This window comes from Penaeus vannamei, chromosome 19 (assembly GCF_042767895.1).
Source record: "Penaeus vannamei isolate JL-2024 chromosome 19, ASM4276789v1, whole genome shotgun sequence".
Classification (NCBI taxonomy): domain Eukaryota; kingdom Metazoa; phylum Arthropoda; class Malacostraca; order Decapoda; family Penaeidae; genus Penaeus; species Penaeus vannamei.
Genome location: NC_091567.1, coordinates 34,799,374 through 34,814,373, shown reverse-complemented (window position 1 = coordinate 34,814,373; position 15,000 = coordinate 34,799,374). Strand labels below are relative to the sequence as shown.

General features: G+C 35.1%; 3 protein-coding genes across 12 annotated transcripts in view; 1 reads left to right on the top strand and 2 right to left on the bottom strand.

Moving 5' to 3' along the window:
- Positions 1–1,752, bottom strand: part of LOC113823868 (uncharacterized) — a 92,754-nt gene extending 91,002 nt beyond the window's left edge. For all 10 annotated transcript variants that reach the window (XR_011399289.1, XR_011399288.1, XR_011399290.1 and 7 more), the window contains exon 1: positions 1,554–1,752. Coding sequence is in view for 7 of the 10 variants with exons in the window: in XM_070134251.1 (XP_069990352.1) it covers positions 1,554–1,656 (103 nt within the window). In the remaining 3 variants the exon portion in view is untranslated. The remainder of the gene's footprint in view (positions 1–1,553) is intronic.
- Positions 1,753–2,117: 365 nt separating this feature from the next.
- Mesh1 (Metazoan SpoT homolog-1) lies at positions 2,118–9,276 on the top strand. The gene is made up of 3 exons (XM_027376549.2): positions 2,118–2,341; positions 8,186–8,334; positions 8,743–9,276. Exons 1-3 carry the CDS (start codon positions 2,218–2,220, stop codon positions 9,016–9,018), a joined length of 549 nt encoding a protein of 182 aa, XP_027232350.1. The 5' UTR covers positions 2,118–2,217; the 3' UTR covers positions 9,019–9,276.
- A 2,344-nt stretch (positions 9,277–11,620) lies between these two features.
- LOC113823844 (GPALPP motifs-containing protein 1) overlaps positions 11,621–15,000 on the bottom strand; it is a 6,072-nt gene continuing 2,692 nt past the window's right edge. The window contains exons 3-6 of the mRNA XM_027376548.2: positions 12,973–13,520; positions 12,686–12,853; positions 12,213–12,359; positions 11,621–12,074 (exon numbers count right to left, since the gene is read on the bottom strand). Coding sequence (XP_027232349.2) covers positions 11,916–12,074; positions 12,213–12,359; positions 12,686–12,853; positions 12,973–13,520 — 1,022 coding nt within the window. The 3' untranslated portion in view covers positions 11,621–11,915. The remainder of the gene's footprint in view (positions 12,075–12,212; positions 12,360–12,685; positions 12,854–12,972; positions 13,521–15,000) is intronic.

The window sequence follows — 15,000 nt, the reverse complement described above, 5'->3', positions numbered from 1 at the left end:
AGATATATGTAATATATTAAAGCAACATTTATAGTTGTAATAGAGAGGGCCTTTTGTGCAGGCCACTATAAGGGCGAGTAACGTTTTAATACGGTGTTAAAGGGACAAGCGCCATTGTGGGACACCTTCACACACTGGGAATCAACGATAAAGCTTCTTACTTCAAGAGCAGGTATTGATAATTAGAACAGCCACGATGTTTCTGCGAGTTACAGGAAATGCTAGAAATAAGAAATAAAACGTTTTTTACAATAATTACAAATATTTCAGGGTCCTGTTTATGGCGGGAACTGCGAAGACATCTGATAACGATGAACGCTTTCAAGTCAATCAATAGCTTTTAATCAACAATCAGCATAAAGATAATGCCTTTACGTTACACAACGGTAACATAAATGCAAAACATTTCGCCTTCTATGAAATCGTATACAGAAACCTGTACCTATGAAACGAGGAGACAAATAAAACATTCGCAACATCTACAAAATGGATACAGAATAACGACTACAGCTTATAGAAACGCATTTGCATGGCACGGAAAGTACAAGACATCATTCCCAACAAAGGCAGTAAAGCCTGCAATGGCGCCTGCAGCACAGTTTGAATGAGCTCTGACCTTTACACAGTCACACGTACCGCTCTTTCCTCTGCCACCTTACTGAATAGGAATCCAACCATTGATGAGATATTTACATGAATAACGGTCGAGTCTACATAATATTGACTGCCGAGACGCGGAACGGCTAAAGTTGCTTCGTAGGTGAATGAAGAAAAGGTTTAACAGTTGAGTTCAGTATTTACGTAAACTGCTCTCTTTCTAATCACACGTCGAGTGCAAGGAATTTTGTTAATGCTGTAGATTATTATCAATGTTTACCTCCTTTGAAGTCTTCCATGTCAGACCATTCATTTTTTTGCCTCATCGCTACGTTTCTTGGGAAGAGTAAGCTATTTTTTCGAAAAGAAAAACGGGATGGGGATAAAAAGTTCGGTTCCGTTTTCAGTATATAATCCAATTGCATTTACGGTAGTATCTAATTCGAATGTGTGTTATGTAAGAAAAGGAAAATTAAAGATTTCATCAAGCGAAGACGGATTTCACACAACCTATTTCCTTCAGCCGAGAAACACAATTTGACCTAATTTTCTAGATAAACCGTAACATTTAGCGTGTGATATTTTTTTGAAATGGACGCTCTGCACGAACGATTTAGCTCCATGAATGTACACGGAATACTATTCAATGAAATTAATCATTTTCGGTACTCTATCGATATCTGTGAGTACGTTTATTGACGATAAGCATCCCTTCATCTCTTGCACAGCCATAGTACCCGACGATTTTTAAGCTTTACCTTTCCAAGATATTTGTTGGAATTAAGCCTATTTTCGTGCTTCAGCATAAAAGAGCAAGTCCTGGAACACGATAACTCGTGTTGGATAATAAAACAACACAGGCACAGGGGTCAGGGTGACCGCTAAAGAGATAGAAGCATCCTTTCACCTGGAGATGTGCCTCCATGATGCTGAGGCTGCGGGGTTGCCCATCTTACCTTTCAAGGGAGCGGCGACCACTGCGGGGACCCCCTCACTACTATCCTGGGTCCTGACGCATCCTGCCGTTAGTCCGAGGAGTAGAAGGAGGAAAGTCGGCATCCTATGTGCCTTAAAGCGGTCATCGGGATGAAGATACGGATCAAACAAGGTATCGACTCAAACTGCCTTCCGCCATGAGCCTGTCTCCCCGCCCCCCTCGACTGCTCAGCTGAGGGACTATTGATTACTTACTATTTCACGAATAATTCTCAGATTTTGCGTGCTGCTACAGTTTGCGTTTTAGAATAATTATAAGGGTAATATGAGTGTTACAGATGTCGATTATCTTTATTTATAATAAAGGTACAGGATTATCACCATGGTTTCTTCTCACACATGCGTGTGTCGGGTCTCGTATCTGGCCGTTTCATTTGCACAATAAATAAACATCTACCACAAAAACTTGAACAGATAAATATAAGAAGATATTATGTAAATATATCCTTTTTAAGGAACCCCATAAAACTTTAATAATTGCAACTGGAGCAAATCAAAGATGCTGTACCTTAGCATTGCGCAAGGTGACAGGTCCTTGTCACCGGAGCAGACAGATGTAAACAAAGAGTAGTCGTTCTGCAAGTCTTTTCCTCTTTCTGGTCCTAATTTGATCCAAGTGACAAGATGACAGATGTCAGCGGAGAGATTCTGGCTTCAGTTATAAAGTGTGTCAATTTTGCTGCTTTAAAACACAAAGATCAGAGACGAAAAGACCCCGAAAAAACTCCTTACATAAATCATCCCATTGGTAAGAAAACGGAACATAATCCTGTAGAAAGATTTAATCTTATCTAATTGAATAACATTCGCAGTTTTTCTTTTTTGTTTTTATCTTGTAAATTTTCATGAGAGTCAACATAGTTTATGCATAAAACATTATTACAACAAATACTGTAATATCGTTTTTTATATATATATGTTTTTTTTAATGCGTCTGCATAACTGAGCGCGACAATTTTAGTATCATTGGATTCCTCTCACCGTCTACAATGCAAATATATAGGATTTGTTGCACGGAAACACCCCAACCCCTCATTAGCAGTAAGCTTGGTCCTGATAGCAGAGTAGGGCATGAAAGGTTTTAGGGAAATTGCAGGGTTAAATATGAAAAATCTATACAGAATCAGTCACTGTTTTGTCTAATTGTCTCCAGCCCCCCCATTGGGGGCTACTGCTCCCAACTCCCACCCAGGAGGACAATGAAATCCTCCATGTATTCAAGGCTGGAGTGAGCGTTGGACAGACTAGGCAATGCTGCTCCCACATGGCGGTTGTACACTCTCTCTTCTTTGTTTTTAGGGTGGGGGCTGGGGGTGGCAGCCCCCCATGATGTGGTGGTCACAAGGGTACAACTCCTAGTATCAGAAAATATAGTGACTGCTTCAGTGTTTATTAAGCATAATTAACCTGCATTTTCCTTGGTACATTTTATCCTGTATGGAAAGTATGGCACTTTTTAATGTGATCTCGGATGTGTACATTCAAGAGTGCACATCCTGAAACTTTCTTGGGTGTGCATCTGCCGTACTTTCCATACTGGCCTTTCATGCCCTCCTCTGCAATTGGGACCAAGAATGTGGGGCTAGGGGTTTCTGTGCAATAACTTCTATATTTTTGAAAAGTAGAGAATGAGAGGAATTCAAGGATACCAAAATCATCACAATCTGTTTTGCAGAACTATTAGAAAAAGATACAGGAATATCATTCCACTACAGCCTGAGGCCAGACGTCATTCTGAGTGCGTTTGCTCCCCAGTTTTGCTTGAAATTAGAGCTAGATCTACATGTATATTGTCAATTATGAACTTTTGCTTACTTTTTATAAGCAGTTCTATACCATGATCAAAAATATGGTATAGTCAATTGAGGGGAAGAAACATGAGTGGTTATGGGGTTTGAAAAATCATACATTTCTTACCATACTGTTAGCAGATTTTTAAAAACTGATGATGTGTTCTTAAAGTACAATCTTTGGGCTTATTACAGAAGTATATGTTTTATATTGTTCACTGATTATAAAGATATGACATGGTAAGAGTTGAAACTGAAAAAAGGCTACCTAAAATTTGCTATGACACAGAAATGTTTGTCTTTCATTACCCCAAGAGCTGTCACATGGTGCTTAACCTTTACCGTATGGATACACGAAGTTAGGGCAAATGAAATATGATATTCTTGTTGTGAACAAAAGTTGCAGTTGTCGGTACAAGAAATAATCTGCAGACACAAATGGAAATGCCACAAGGTAAAAGATTGCTCCAAGTCCACACAATGCTCCCGAATTACAGCTCTAACTTGCAGTGTATACTGAGGTGGTTTTCCAAGGGATGTTGGGGGCAGAGCCCCTATCATCCCTCTCCTCGGGCAGGGCTTGAAGGACACCCAGTCACAGCAACTTAGATTTATGAATAAATTTTGTGAAATGGAGTTATGACATGGAGTTGGGATCCATACTGTAAAGAATTACTCTGATGGTTTCTCATGGCTTAAATGTATTTCATGAAGGGTTGCTGTATACCAATGTAGAGGCTATGGTTTAATAACCTTTAAACTACAAAAATATACTGTTTTTTCTTACCCAGTCATATTTCACACTAGTGGGGCAAGAACAGGTAGATGTACTTGTTTTTTCTTTCTCCTTAGGGTGTTTTTTTATTACTATTGAATTGGCTCAAAAGGAAAATACATTTGTTATGAATCTCCCAGCTCATTGTAGCAGTGTACTTCAACCCCAGGATATTGCTTATTTTGCTCCTCTAAGGAATGATTATAAAACAACACTAAATATTTGATCATGTCCTCAAAACTGGAGGCAGAGAGCCTTTGAGAGAATGTGAGTTTGTGAATATGTTATTGCTCCATTTAGCATAAGGGACTCCCTGCAGAAAATGTGAAGAAAGTTTTTGAGAGCACAAGCATTTCTCCATACAACAAAGAAAGATATAAAAGATAGATTTATTCTTCTGAAACTAAAACCTGATCATCCAAAGGATGATCAGGGTGATCCTTTGTTAGAATCTCTGAGATTTCACCCACAAGAGGAGAGACTTGTTGATAACCATCATGAAGAAACATCTTTGGCTGGGACATTAACTAATGAGGAAAAGTTGACCTCTGTACAGTACTTGTACAACCTGCTTCAAGACCACTTACACCAGCATCAAGACTTCCTGTCCCTGCTCCAGATTTGTGTCCCTACTCCTGTTGCACTTTCAAATCCATTTCCAAACCCAAGCCCACCTATCCCTGGTTTATATGTGAAAGAAATTCAATGGAGGACTTCATATAAAATGCCTTTCAGTATTCTTCTGAAAACTGCTCATGGAGAAATATATTTAAAAACTTATCTTATCCAAGCCAGGAAGAAGCCAATATCAAATGTTCTTGAAGGTTAAAATCATTAATGTGGAGGAAATCAAAAGACAACTGGATGCAAAAGAAAAAATAAAAGGTAAAAGAAAAAAAAGACCTATCAGATGATAAAAATGATCCCAAGTCAATGATTGACTCTGATTTTTTGGATGATTAGTCTCTTTATGAAAGTAAGCATGCAGAAGGATTTAACTTGCCAATATTTTATGACAACTCCATTGGAAAATATCATGCTGTATATTACTCCCATCTAGCTAAACATTATTACCTAGGTGGGGGGTTATTTTTTTCACACTTGATGAGGATGCTGCTGTATCTTCTGTGGAAATCAACTTTTTTGTGAAGAAATATTTCTTCAGACCCTGAAAAGTTGATGTGGAAAGCACCCACACAAAAGGACAAGCAAATAGTTTCTCCTGATTTTATATTTTTGGACCTGTAAAGACAGATGTTCTAAAAGGCAGATATATGTATTGCTACAGATGAGTATGCTGCTTTTAAGAAATATTATTCAATCCATGCAAATGTTGAGTAAATACCATGTTAATGACATCTTTATGTTTTTCTTGAAGATATTTTTTAAGGCAGAAAGAAGAACGTTTTTACCCCATCTATGTTTTTTATCACCCCATTTCTAGGGAAAGAAAAAATATCAAAAAATAGAATTGTATAAATGTAAATTCTTATGCTAATTTGAAATTACTTTGTATGATTTACAGTTCAAACCAAACCCACCATATGTACCATAGAAGAAATCTCATGAATAAATTTTGGAAATGCAGTTGAACCTCCAACCAGTTTAGTCTGTTTTTCCCCTAGCTGACTATAATTATTCTGAAGACCTTTATATGGCAGATCACAATGATACCAATGATTTGGTATAGTTTCAGTTTTCTACACCCATGTACTACAAATTAAATTTGCCTGTAATGGACAGAATGATAAAAAATTACTTTTCATCTATAGTATTTCCTTTGTAAGTTGATAATAGTTGTGCAACATGTAATACTGTGGTATTCATTTACAGGAAACTAAAATGATGCTAAAATAATCAAAGAGACAATCTACTAGCTAATACATAAAATAATCTGCATAGGCAAAAAATGATGTCTAAAATGGGATGTGACAGATGTTATTTGGAGGGCAAATCCACTGCAATTGTACAGTTTCCTGTGCTTATAATGTTTCATTTAAGTGGCTAATTGCTCGTAAACCTTGGTGTGTGGCTCAGTATGGGATGGAGAAGACTTGTGAATGGGTTAAAGAAACTATTAGATATTTGTACCAGATATATAAGCTAACCTGATATGGCATAGCATTGGTTTTCAACATATTTGTGGCGTAGTATGGTAATAAAATCTCAATACTTTTTACATTACAACAAAACTGGCAATGATTAGAGCTTTCATTATGTGAGCAGAAACTTAATTCATGTCAGGGTTTTTCTACCACGAAGGCAAAAGGTTAATATTACGCACATAAGATATTTTTTTCAAAGTATGAATATATCCACAAAATCATGATTTTTTTCAGTAACATACAATAATTGAAATAAAACAGAAAGAAATATAAGTACTAAATCATTTATAGATAGATTTAGTACCCAGCTCTTATATTTTTCCATCACAAATTATCTCATTCTCTGGTATAGCCATTAGATAGAGTAGATATCCTGATTTCCTTAGTGTCAACATCAATACCAATCACTTACTTATAAAGACTGGGTTATCTTTATTGTCCTTTCCCTCACACACATTTTGATACATACCAGGCTACATACACGGCTCTATACCTTCTACTCTGATATTGACAAATGAAGCCATGACAAGCAATTTTGGAATATTAGTTTACTGCTGTCTTTCATCAAGTAGATCATTAAAAAAATATGTACATTATGTTATGGCTTCTTTATCCATTTCCAATCCTAGCCTTTTCAAAGCTTGTAGGCCTATCTTAAAGTAACAACTGTAATTCCATTTGAAATTTAAACAAGTAAAGTCTTCTGCTATTTGAAATTAAAAAGCCTGTTTTCTTAACATATGCCAAAAGTCAAGGTCAAAATCAATGTCAAATTTAATTATTACAACAAAAAGTGTATTTGTTGGTTGTGTGTGAGAACTATGTGTTACCGAATCAATAGTGCAGTAGTTTATTCTTGTTATGGTTATTACTATGGTTTTACTTTTAATGTAACTCACATCTCATTTTTACATAGTTATCTCAATATCACCACACATTTAGTTAAGTACTATTTATAGATAAAATGGAATGATAGGTCAATTAAATAATGTGATGGAATCCCAGAATACTTATCAGTTTTGTCAGATTTCAATGATAAAATACTTAAGAGCTTGTATAAAAGTTTATTTCTTGAAATATATGCATGGTGAATTATTAATAGTCTGATGTATAATTTAGTTTTATCTTGATGTTACATTTTAATATTGAATATTTGATATATCCAACAAAAATAAATTATGTTTGTAACATTTATTTAAACCACCAAAGTATTGAGATACACTGATAATGAAGGCTTTGCTGAATAGAAAATTTGCAAGAACTCCAAAAGTAGTTTATTGTCATAATCCTTTTATAGTATCAGTGTATTTTGTTTAGTCTATTCTGTGTTAAACATAGAACCTATTAGATATAACTACAAATTACCTTAAGTAGTTTATTGAAGAGGAGTTTAAACAAGAACTCTGGGAATGGTAGTGGAAGAGGAAAGAAAATGATCCCATATTTAGTCTTCAGAACTAGTGAGTTTAAATTAGTTCAGAGGTATGAACCTATTCCTTAGAGGTAAAATTTATTTATTTATTATTATTTTTTTTTCTGTTTTTCTTTCTTTTTTGTCATCCCAACACATGACCTAATTAGGTGACACTCAGTGCCTTGGGTTTTTAAGCATGACATAATTGGATGTCACCTGTCATGATTGCATTAAAATTTTATGAACATTTTTCCACAATGTATCCCTTTTTTAATTGACTGTAGGAGACATTTTTTGCTGGAATAAGAATTCTCCAACAAAAAAATTATTGTAGCTTTATAAAACTTTTCGAAATCAGTGATGAATAAAATGAGCACGTGTGTAGCCATATTTTTATATTTTGTAATTAGCTTTATTAACCTTGAAGCTCTGTTGAATATGTAGTTAATCATTTTAATAATAATAATGAATATGATAGCAGTAATGACAATTCCACAAATTCTTTTAGGTGTGGCCTATTTATTAGTGGAAGGAGGTGTTAGAGACGTAGATGTCATACAAGCAGCTTTACTCCATGACACAGTGGAGGACACAGATACAACAAATGAAGAACTTGTCCAGGAATTTGGTCCAGAAGTAGCTGGTATTGTGGCAGAGGTGAGTGCAGGACATATCCCCCCCCACCCACCCACCAGAAAAAAATAAAAAAATAATAATAATGCTTACAGATGAAATGTACATAACATCCTTTCATATTTTTCATGCGAATTAGCTATCAAGGGTTTGAATTCAAAGTCATGCTTTGTTACTCCAATCATTGTTTTATTAGCTTAGCCTATGTTTTTCCCGGTGAATTTGAACTGTTCATTTAGATGTGTTTGCTCTGCTTGGTGTGAAAATAATTTATGTAAATTTGTCCTTTCATATAAACTTGAGTAACTTTTGAGTGTGGTACATTCAGTAATACTTTTCTGTAAGGAGTGCATTAAATGTACAGAAAATATTTATTGTTTTTATTTATTTATTTATTTTATGATTTCTATTATTATTATTATTTTATTACAGGTAACTGATGACAAAAATCTTGATAAACAAGAAAGGAAGAGACTGCAGATTGTACATGCTGCTGAAGCCTCACCCAAAGCTAAATTAGTCAAACTTGCAGACAAGTTGTACAATTTACGTGACTTGGATCGTACAACTCCCTCAGGCTGGACCCAAGAGAGAGTGCAAGAGTACTTCCATTGGGCCTCACAAGTTGTTGCAGGCTGTAGAGGAAACAATTCTTTCCTTGAGGGTGAACTGGACAAGTTATTTATAAAATGGAATGTTAGTGTATAACTAGAAGTGGGATTTAACATTTTTGTTTTAGAGTACTTATATAGCTTTCACCTGTTGAGAAATGGTTTGAGTATTTGCAAAACTTATTATGTGCAACTTGAAGAGGCAAGAGTGTGCTTGCTATTTTATGATTTACATGAGAGTTGTTTATCAATAAAGCATTTTTGCCCAGAAAAAGAAGTGAACAGTCAAGAAATATAGTACAAAACCTTTTGTTACTCTTCATTGTTTACATGAAAAATAAAAATAAATTTTCAAGGATATTTTCTTTAAAGCCTGTGATGACTATGCTTTGTGTATTGTAAGATAGTATCACTTAAGCTTACATGTTATTATTTACTGTCAGATGCATAAATTTATGCTCTAGGGCTTCACTATAATATCCCCTTTCAATGCCATTCTCTCCTGAACTGCTATGTGATATAGAGCACATTTAATCATCAACTAACCCCCTCCCCCTCTTTACTCTTTCTGAAATACTAGATGTCCTTTGATGTCTAGCACATTCATTTTCCTTTAGAACCATTAACCATTCACTAGAATATTAGTTGTTATAAATTTTATTAGCATCCACAGTTGTTAAATACTCTAGTGAAAATAAATCGTCTTCATAACACCTCTATTAAAGAAGCTTTCATATTCATTACTAGTATCCTTTAGAATGAAGAAGTTAATTTTTAACACAAATCAATAGAAGTACAATGAATATTAACAATGTTTTCTACAACAGAAAAGTATATTGTGTGCTACCTAATACTATGATTTAGTATATGCCTATAATTTCTGGTGTGCCTGTTGTCTTCCTTGTGCATTGACCTTTTATTTGTGACAGAACCAACACAGGTAAATCATGCTTATCACATCCTTATTGCTGAGGATATTCCACTCTGGCTCATAAAACTCAACAACCCATTCATGTGAGCCCAATTAGGTTGCATTCTTTGAGTCCGGTCTTTATTGATACCATTCCAAGGATATGGCAACCTATGTTGATGTCAACTCTTGCAGAGTAAAGAAAACTTAAAATGGAAAATGTTAGAGGGAAACGGTCAGAATATTCATAAAATTTTGTAATGACTGAATCGATAGAAGATAACCTTAGTTAGAAATATGGGTGTATTTCAAATATATAAGTTTTGTCCCCTGCAATATGTTCAAGTAAAAATAAAGTCTTGTGAGCTGCAGAAATTCAGCAATATTTATGGGAAAGCATTCCATTTCTGTAGCAGTCCAACATGAACAGCTTTGCTTGAGTTACATCTTTGCACAGCAAGTATCATATGGACTCCTCCACATCCTGGCTTATTCCAGCTTGTTTAAAGCCCATGACAAAAGAAGAAAAAAAGCAAATAAAGGCTCACTACAACTATTTCAGCTAAAAATCTTAGGCCTAGAAAACTTTATGATATAAAACTGGAAAATTAACTCCCTAAACCTTATTTGCTTTTATTAGAAATTGCCAGATAGAAATGGTCTCTTAATTACAGCTGCTTTCGAAGTTTTAAATATAAAAAGTGATTGCAAGCTAGTAATATTAACTATGAAACTTTGCATTCTAAGTTCAGTTTTTTCACCTGGGATTAAACTACTTTGAAGAGTGTCGTTTTCTGAGATGACTATCATCCAGTCATCCAGATGCTCTCTCGTTAGGTAATCATCTTATTTGTTGGTTGGTTGCAGTATTTTACAGCAGTATCTTTGAAGTCTTTCCCACATTGTGATATATGCCTCCCCTTTTTATTTATTTAAAAAAATATATATATTGTGTACGTGTATGGGTGCATATGAGTGTGTGTTTGGGTGTATGTTAGAGAGTGTCAGGGAAAGGAAATGTCCTTTTGGGGTGCTGAATAAGAAATTAGTTCCACTCAAGGGCTGCCACACTATTTCTTACCATCATGATGATATAACAATAAAAATTAAGAGTCAATAATACAAAGAAATAGATTCTTGTAGATGAGTCAGCACATCTGGTTTGAATGTTAAGTTAACGTTATAGACCCAAAACATTTTTCAACTTCAGACAAACTAGCATTCTAAAAGATTAATGTGACTATTGTCCCATTCTTTCATCAATCTATCTATCTATCTATTAATATACAAGTAGTATATTATATATAATAGTAAGAAAAAGAAGACACAAGAACCTCATAAGACACTTCTAATAATAAAATCCTTTGACTCTTAATCCAATTGACTTCTGGATTATTTTGTGCTTATGTAGCCGTCTTATATATACACAAAACCAATAATACAAAACCAAGGTGGACAAAGCATGTTATAAGGACTCCCAGCATCGGTGGGTTAACCTTTTAACCATCAAGGCCCCTGAGGGATTAGTCATTGCCTCTGCCTCCCTCCAGAAACTTTTTCAATCTAATGCTTAAAAGTCTCACCTGACTTAAAAGTAAATGGGGGGAAAGTCTAAATAAGCAATACTCATAAACAGGAACAAATGTAAGGATTTTTTTTCCCCTCTGGGCATGTGATGTTCCCTGGTTAAAAAATACAGTTTTAGATTGAGTAATATTCCCAGTAGTTTTCAAATGACATATTTCCATTGGTTGAAGATCAAGTGCAATTTGGTTAAAAGAAAATACCATTTAAAGATAATCATTCTCTTAAACTTTAATTACAATAAAAATAATTTAAGGGAAATATCAAATATTCATATTGATAAGGAATATACAAACATATCTCACAATAAAAGCCATAAAACATTTTCTGTAAAGATAGAGGGCAATAGATACACAGAATCTTAGAACTTTTTGAAAGAAAATTGAGACCTGAATAAAATAAGTTCCTCTTTGTACTTGATATTTTTAAAAAAGCAACCTCACCTTTTTTAAGGCATAACTATAATATTCGTACATTAATTTTTTTCAAGGTGTGGGAAGTTACAGGAACTTTCTATCACCAGAAGAAAATCTGTCATTTAAGTGTCGAGCTTTCTTTAAAATCTTTTCTTTCTGAACATCGTCGAACTTATTAACATTCATGTCTTCCTCTCTGCTGAATGGACGACGCTCCTTCTTTCCTTCCTTGGGTTCCATTTCCTGAAGAAAATATCATTCAGCTTAAACTCATATATAATGTGTCCATTTTTAAATATTTGATAAATTTCTATACTGTTACTGAAACTATTTCATGAAGAAATCATAGTTTAAAAATCCACTAGCTTTGAAGTCTCTTACCTTCTTTTTCTTCTTATGCATATCGATCAAAGGTTCTGCTCTCTTCTTTGAGTTGTAACTCTCCACCATTTCTGATAATTTTTCATCCCTTTTCTTGGCTGCAATGTCTTCTGGAGCATAATCTTTCCCATCTTCATCAGTTCCCATCTGATAAAAGTGGGGTAAATAGAATAGATGGGAAAATTATAGAATATAAAAATGAAAAAAAAGAAAAGAATAACTGGTTATACATCACCAAAGATGATTACTATTCCCTTGTAAATGTAGTAATTTTTGCTGAGTGATGTAATTAATAAATTGCTTCCAGTAATTGAAGAATAATAAGGGTCATTTCCTACTGCTACACACTAATACGAAGGGGTAAAGGTAAAGGAACAATTAAATCAATATCCAACTAAATATATACTAATTAAATATTTGTGGTCATCTGCATGGAATAAGAGTGTCATGTGGAAATATACTTTAATCATTACCTGAGCTTTTCTTTCTTTATCAGCTGGTGTGTCTGTCCAAACTGATCGGTCACCCCTTTCCATGGGTGCTTTTCTTCTAAACTGCCTTGCTTCCAAACCACAAAAGCTTTTTCGGTCTTCAGGAAGCTCTAGCATCCAAGATTCTCTTTGCATTGGTTTGTCTTCACCCTGAAAGTTAAAAAGGAAAATGTGTCTTTTGGTTTCAGTATACCATATGAACTGATATCATTTCTGAAAAAGCATTACATTTGCCAACAGGGTCTCAATATATGGTAAGTTATACTTACTTTTCCTTGCAATTTATCCTTCATTTTCTTTGCTCTATACTCAAGCTGTCTTATTCTGTATTCCTCTTCATCTATTTTTTCTGCAGATGGTATTGGTCCCACAACGAAACCATCTTCATCGCTCTCGCTGCTCTCCCCTTCCTCTGGCACAGGCATTGTTGAAGCAGAAGGAACGTAACCCTTGGGCAGAGTAGGTCCTAGCACGCGCTTCTGGCTTTGGGATGGTTCTATACCATCCTTCTTCTTCTGAAGCAGGTGTGGTGGTAATGCAGGTCCATACATATCATCCTCATCTCCAGATTCTTCTTCACTATTTCCTGTATCTACCTTAGGAACTTTGTTATGGCTGTCCTCACTTTCATCTCCTTTTCTCTTTGATGTGCTTTTCGGTACGTGGGACGGTAGGGATGGGCCGCATGCATCCTCCTCCTCCTCACTGTCTTTTGTGGCTTCCTTCTTGGCTGCAGATTTCACCATGTGAGGAGGTAGGGCTGGCATAAATGAGTCATCATCTTCTTCAGTTTTGCTAGATCTAGACTTTGGTGATTCTGAAATTTTGAATTTATCAGAACACCCACTGATTCAGGTCATGTTTTGAACAGCAAATTATTAAAGTAGGATTAAGATAAATCATAAAGAAAATAAAGTGAAAAATACAAATGATTAAAATAAAAAAGTAAAAAGATGGGTGATAGCAGGTATTATTGTATTACTCATGAAAGTAGCATTTAATTGTACTGCATTTTATTATAACAATTGTATCATAAAGTAAAATTAAAGACAGTGAATAATTCAAAATTAACATGAATAAAACAACATAGAATATAATTTCAAAAATTTCTTTAGAAATTACTTTTGCCATGCTAAAAAAGGGGTTATTAATGATAATAACTAATGAATAGATAAAGAAAACATCTATGTTTTTCTGTATTAAGACATACTAATACCATATATTTCTGGATAATGCTCTTTTGATGGACAACATTCAATTTATCGATCATGCACCATGACCGAGAATAGTTCACAAGCCATTAACAGATATTTTTGCTTGTTTAAGCACAGATGTTTTCACTGCTATTTATTTCCAAATTTGTACCCTTAGCAATATCAACGATATTACAAACACTGTCAGCTTTATTCTTCTTACTCTTAGAATCCTATTGTAAAGTGTATGCACCATGATCCCTAAAAGCATGTTATGCTGGTTAGGCAGAGCTGAATGCAAGCCAAGAATGCCTCCATTAAGGTAGACAAGCCAAGTGTCTGAACCTGTAAACTAATAAACTGTTCTCTTTAAGAGGAACAAATAGAAAACATAGGACCAGGTATTGACTATCCCTGGGCAGTGATGGGATACCCTATCCTATTGATTGCCTACCTAGAACTGTGGCTTACTGCCATGTCTTTGACCCCATGATACTGATGTAAGCATAACAGTATTCACTCACAGCTGAGTCAAGTATGAGGGGCAACTGGGTGAAAACTCAGGACCTTGCACCTGCACAGCCTGCACTCTACCACTGAATTAAATTACCTCACAGTACCTATTCCAAAACCAAAAGAGCCAGGCACATACCACTTCATCTCTCTCCTTTCAGAAATTTTAAACTAGCTCCAGTGGAAACTGGAACCTCCATCCACATGAACATTTCCATAGATTTAATACTAGCGGCATGAGCATACCTAGTAGCATATTATAGGAACAACATTTGGTAGTGCACCAAGGTAAGGAGTCAGTCATGAGAGCAGAGGTGCACAGGAACATGAATTTCATCCCATCTTGGGTTATACTTATGCTTAAGTCACCTAAGCACTGTCAGACCTAATCATAAAAGTAGTCTTAGGTTCACTTTAATAAACATTCAATTTAGCTGGATGCAATTCTTCCAAAATAATCTGAGTTCCCCCGAATATACATGAGACAAATTACAGAGATGACTAGAGCTTAACTATGTTTGTCACATTTACGCTGAGGGTAAACTCTATGCTTGAGATCTTAGTCATGAAACAGATGAAAATAAAGTCATA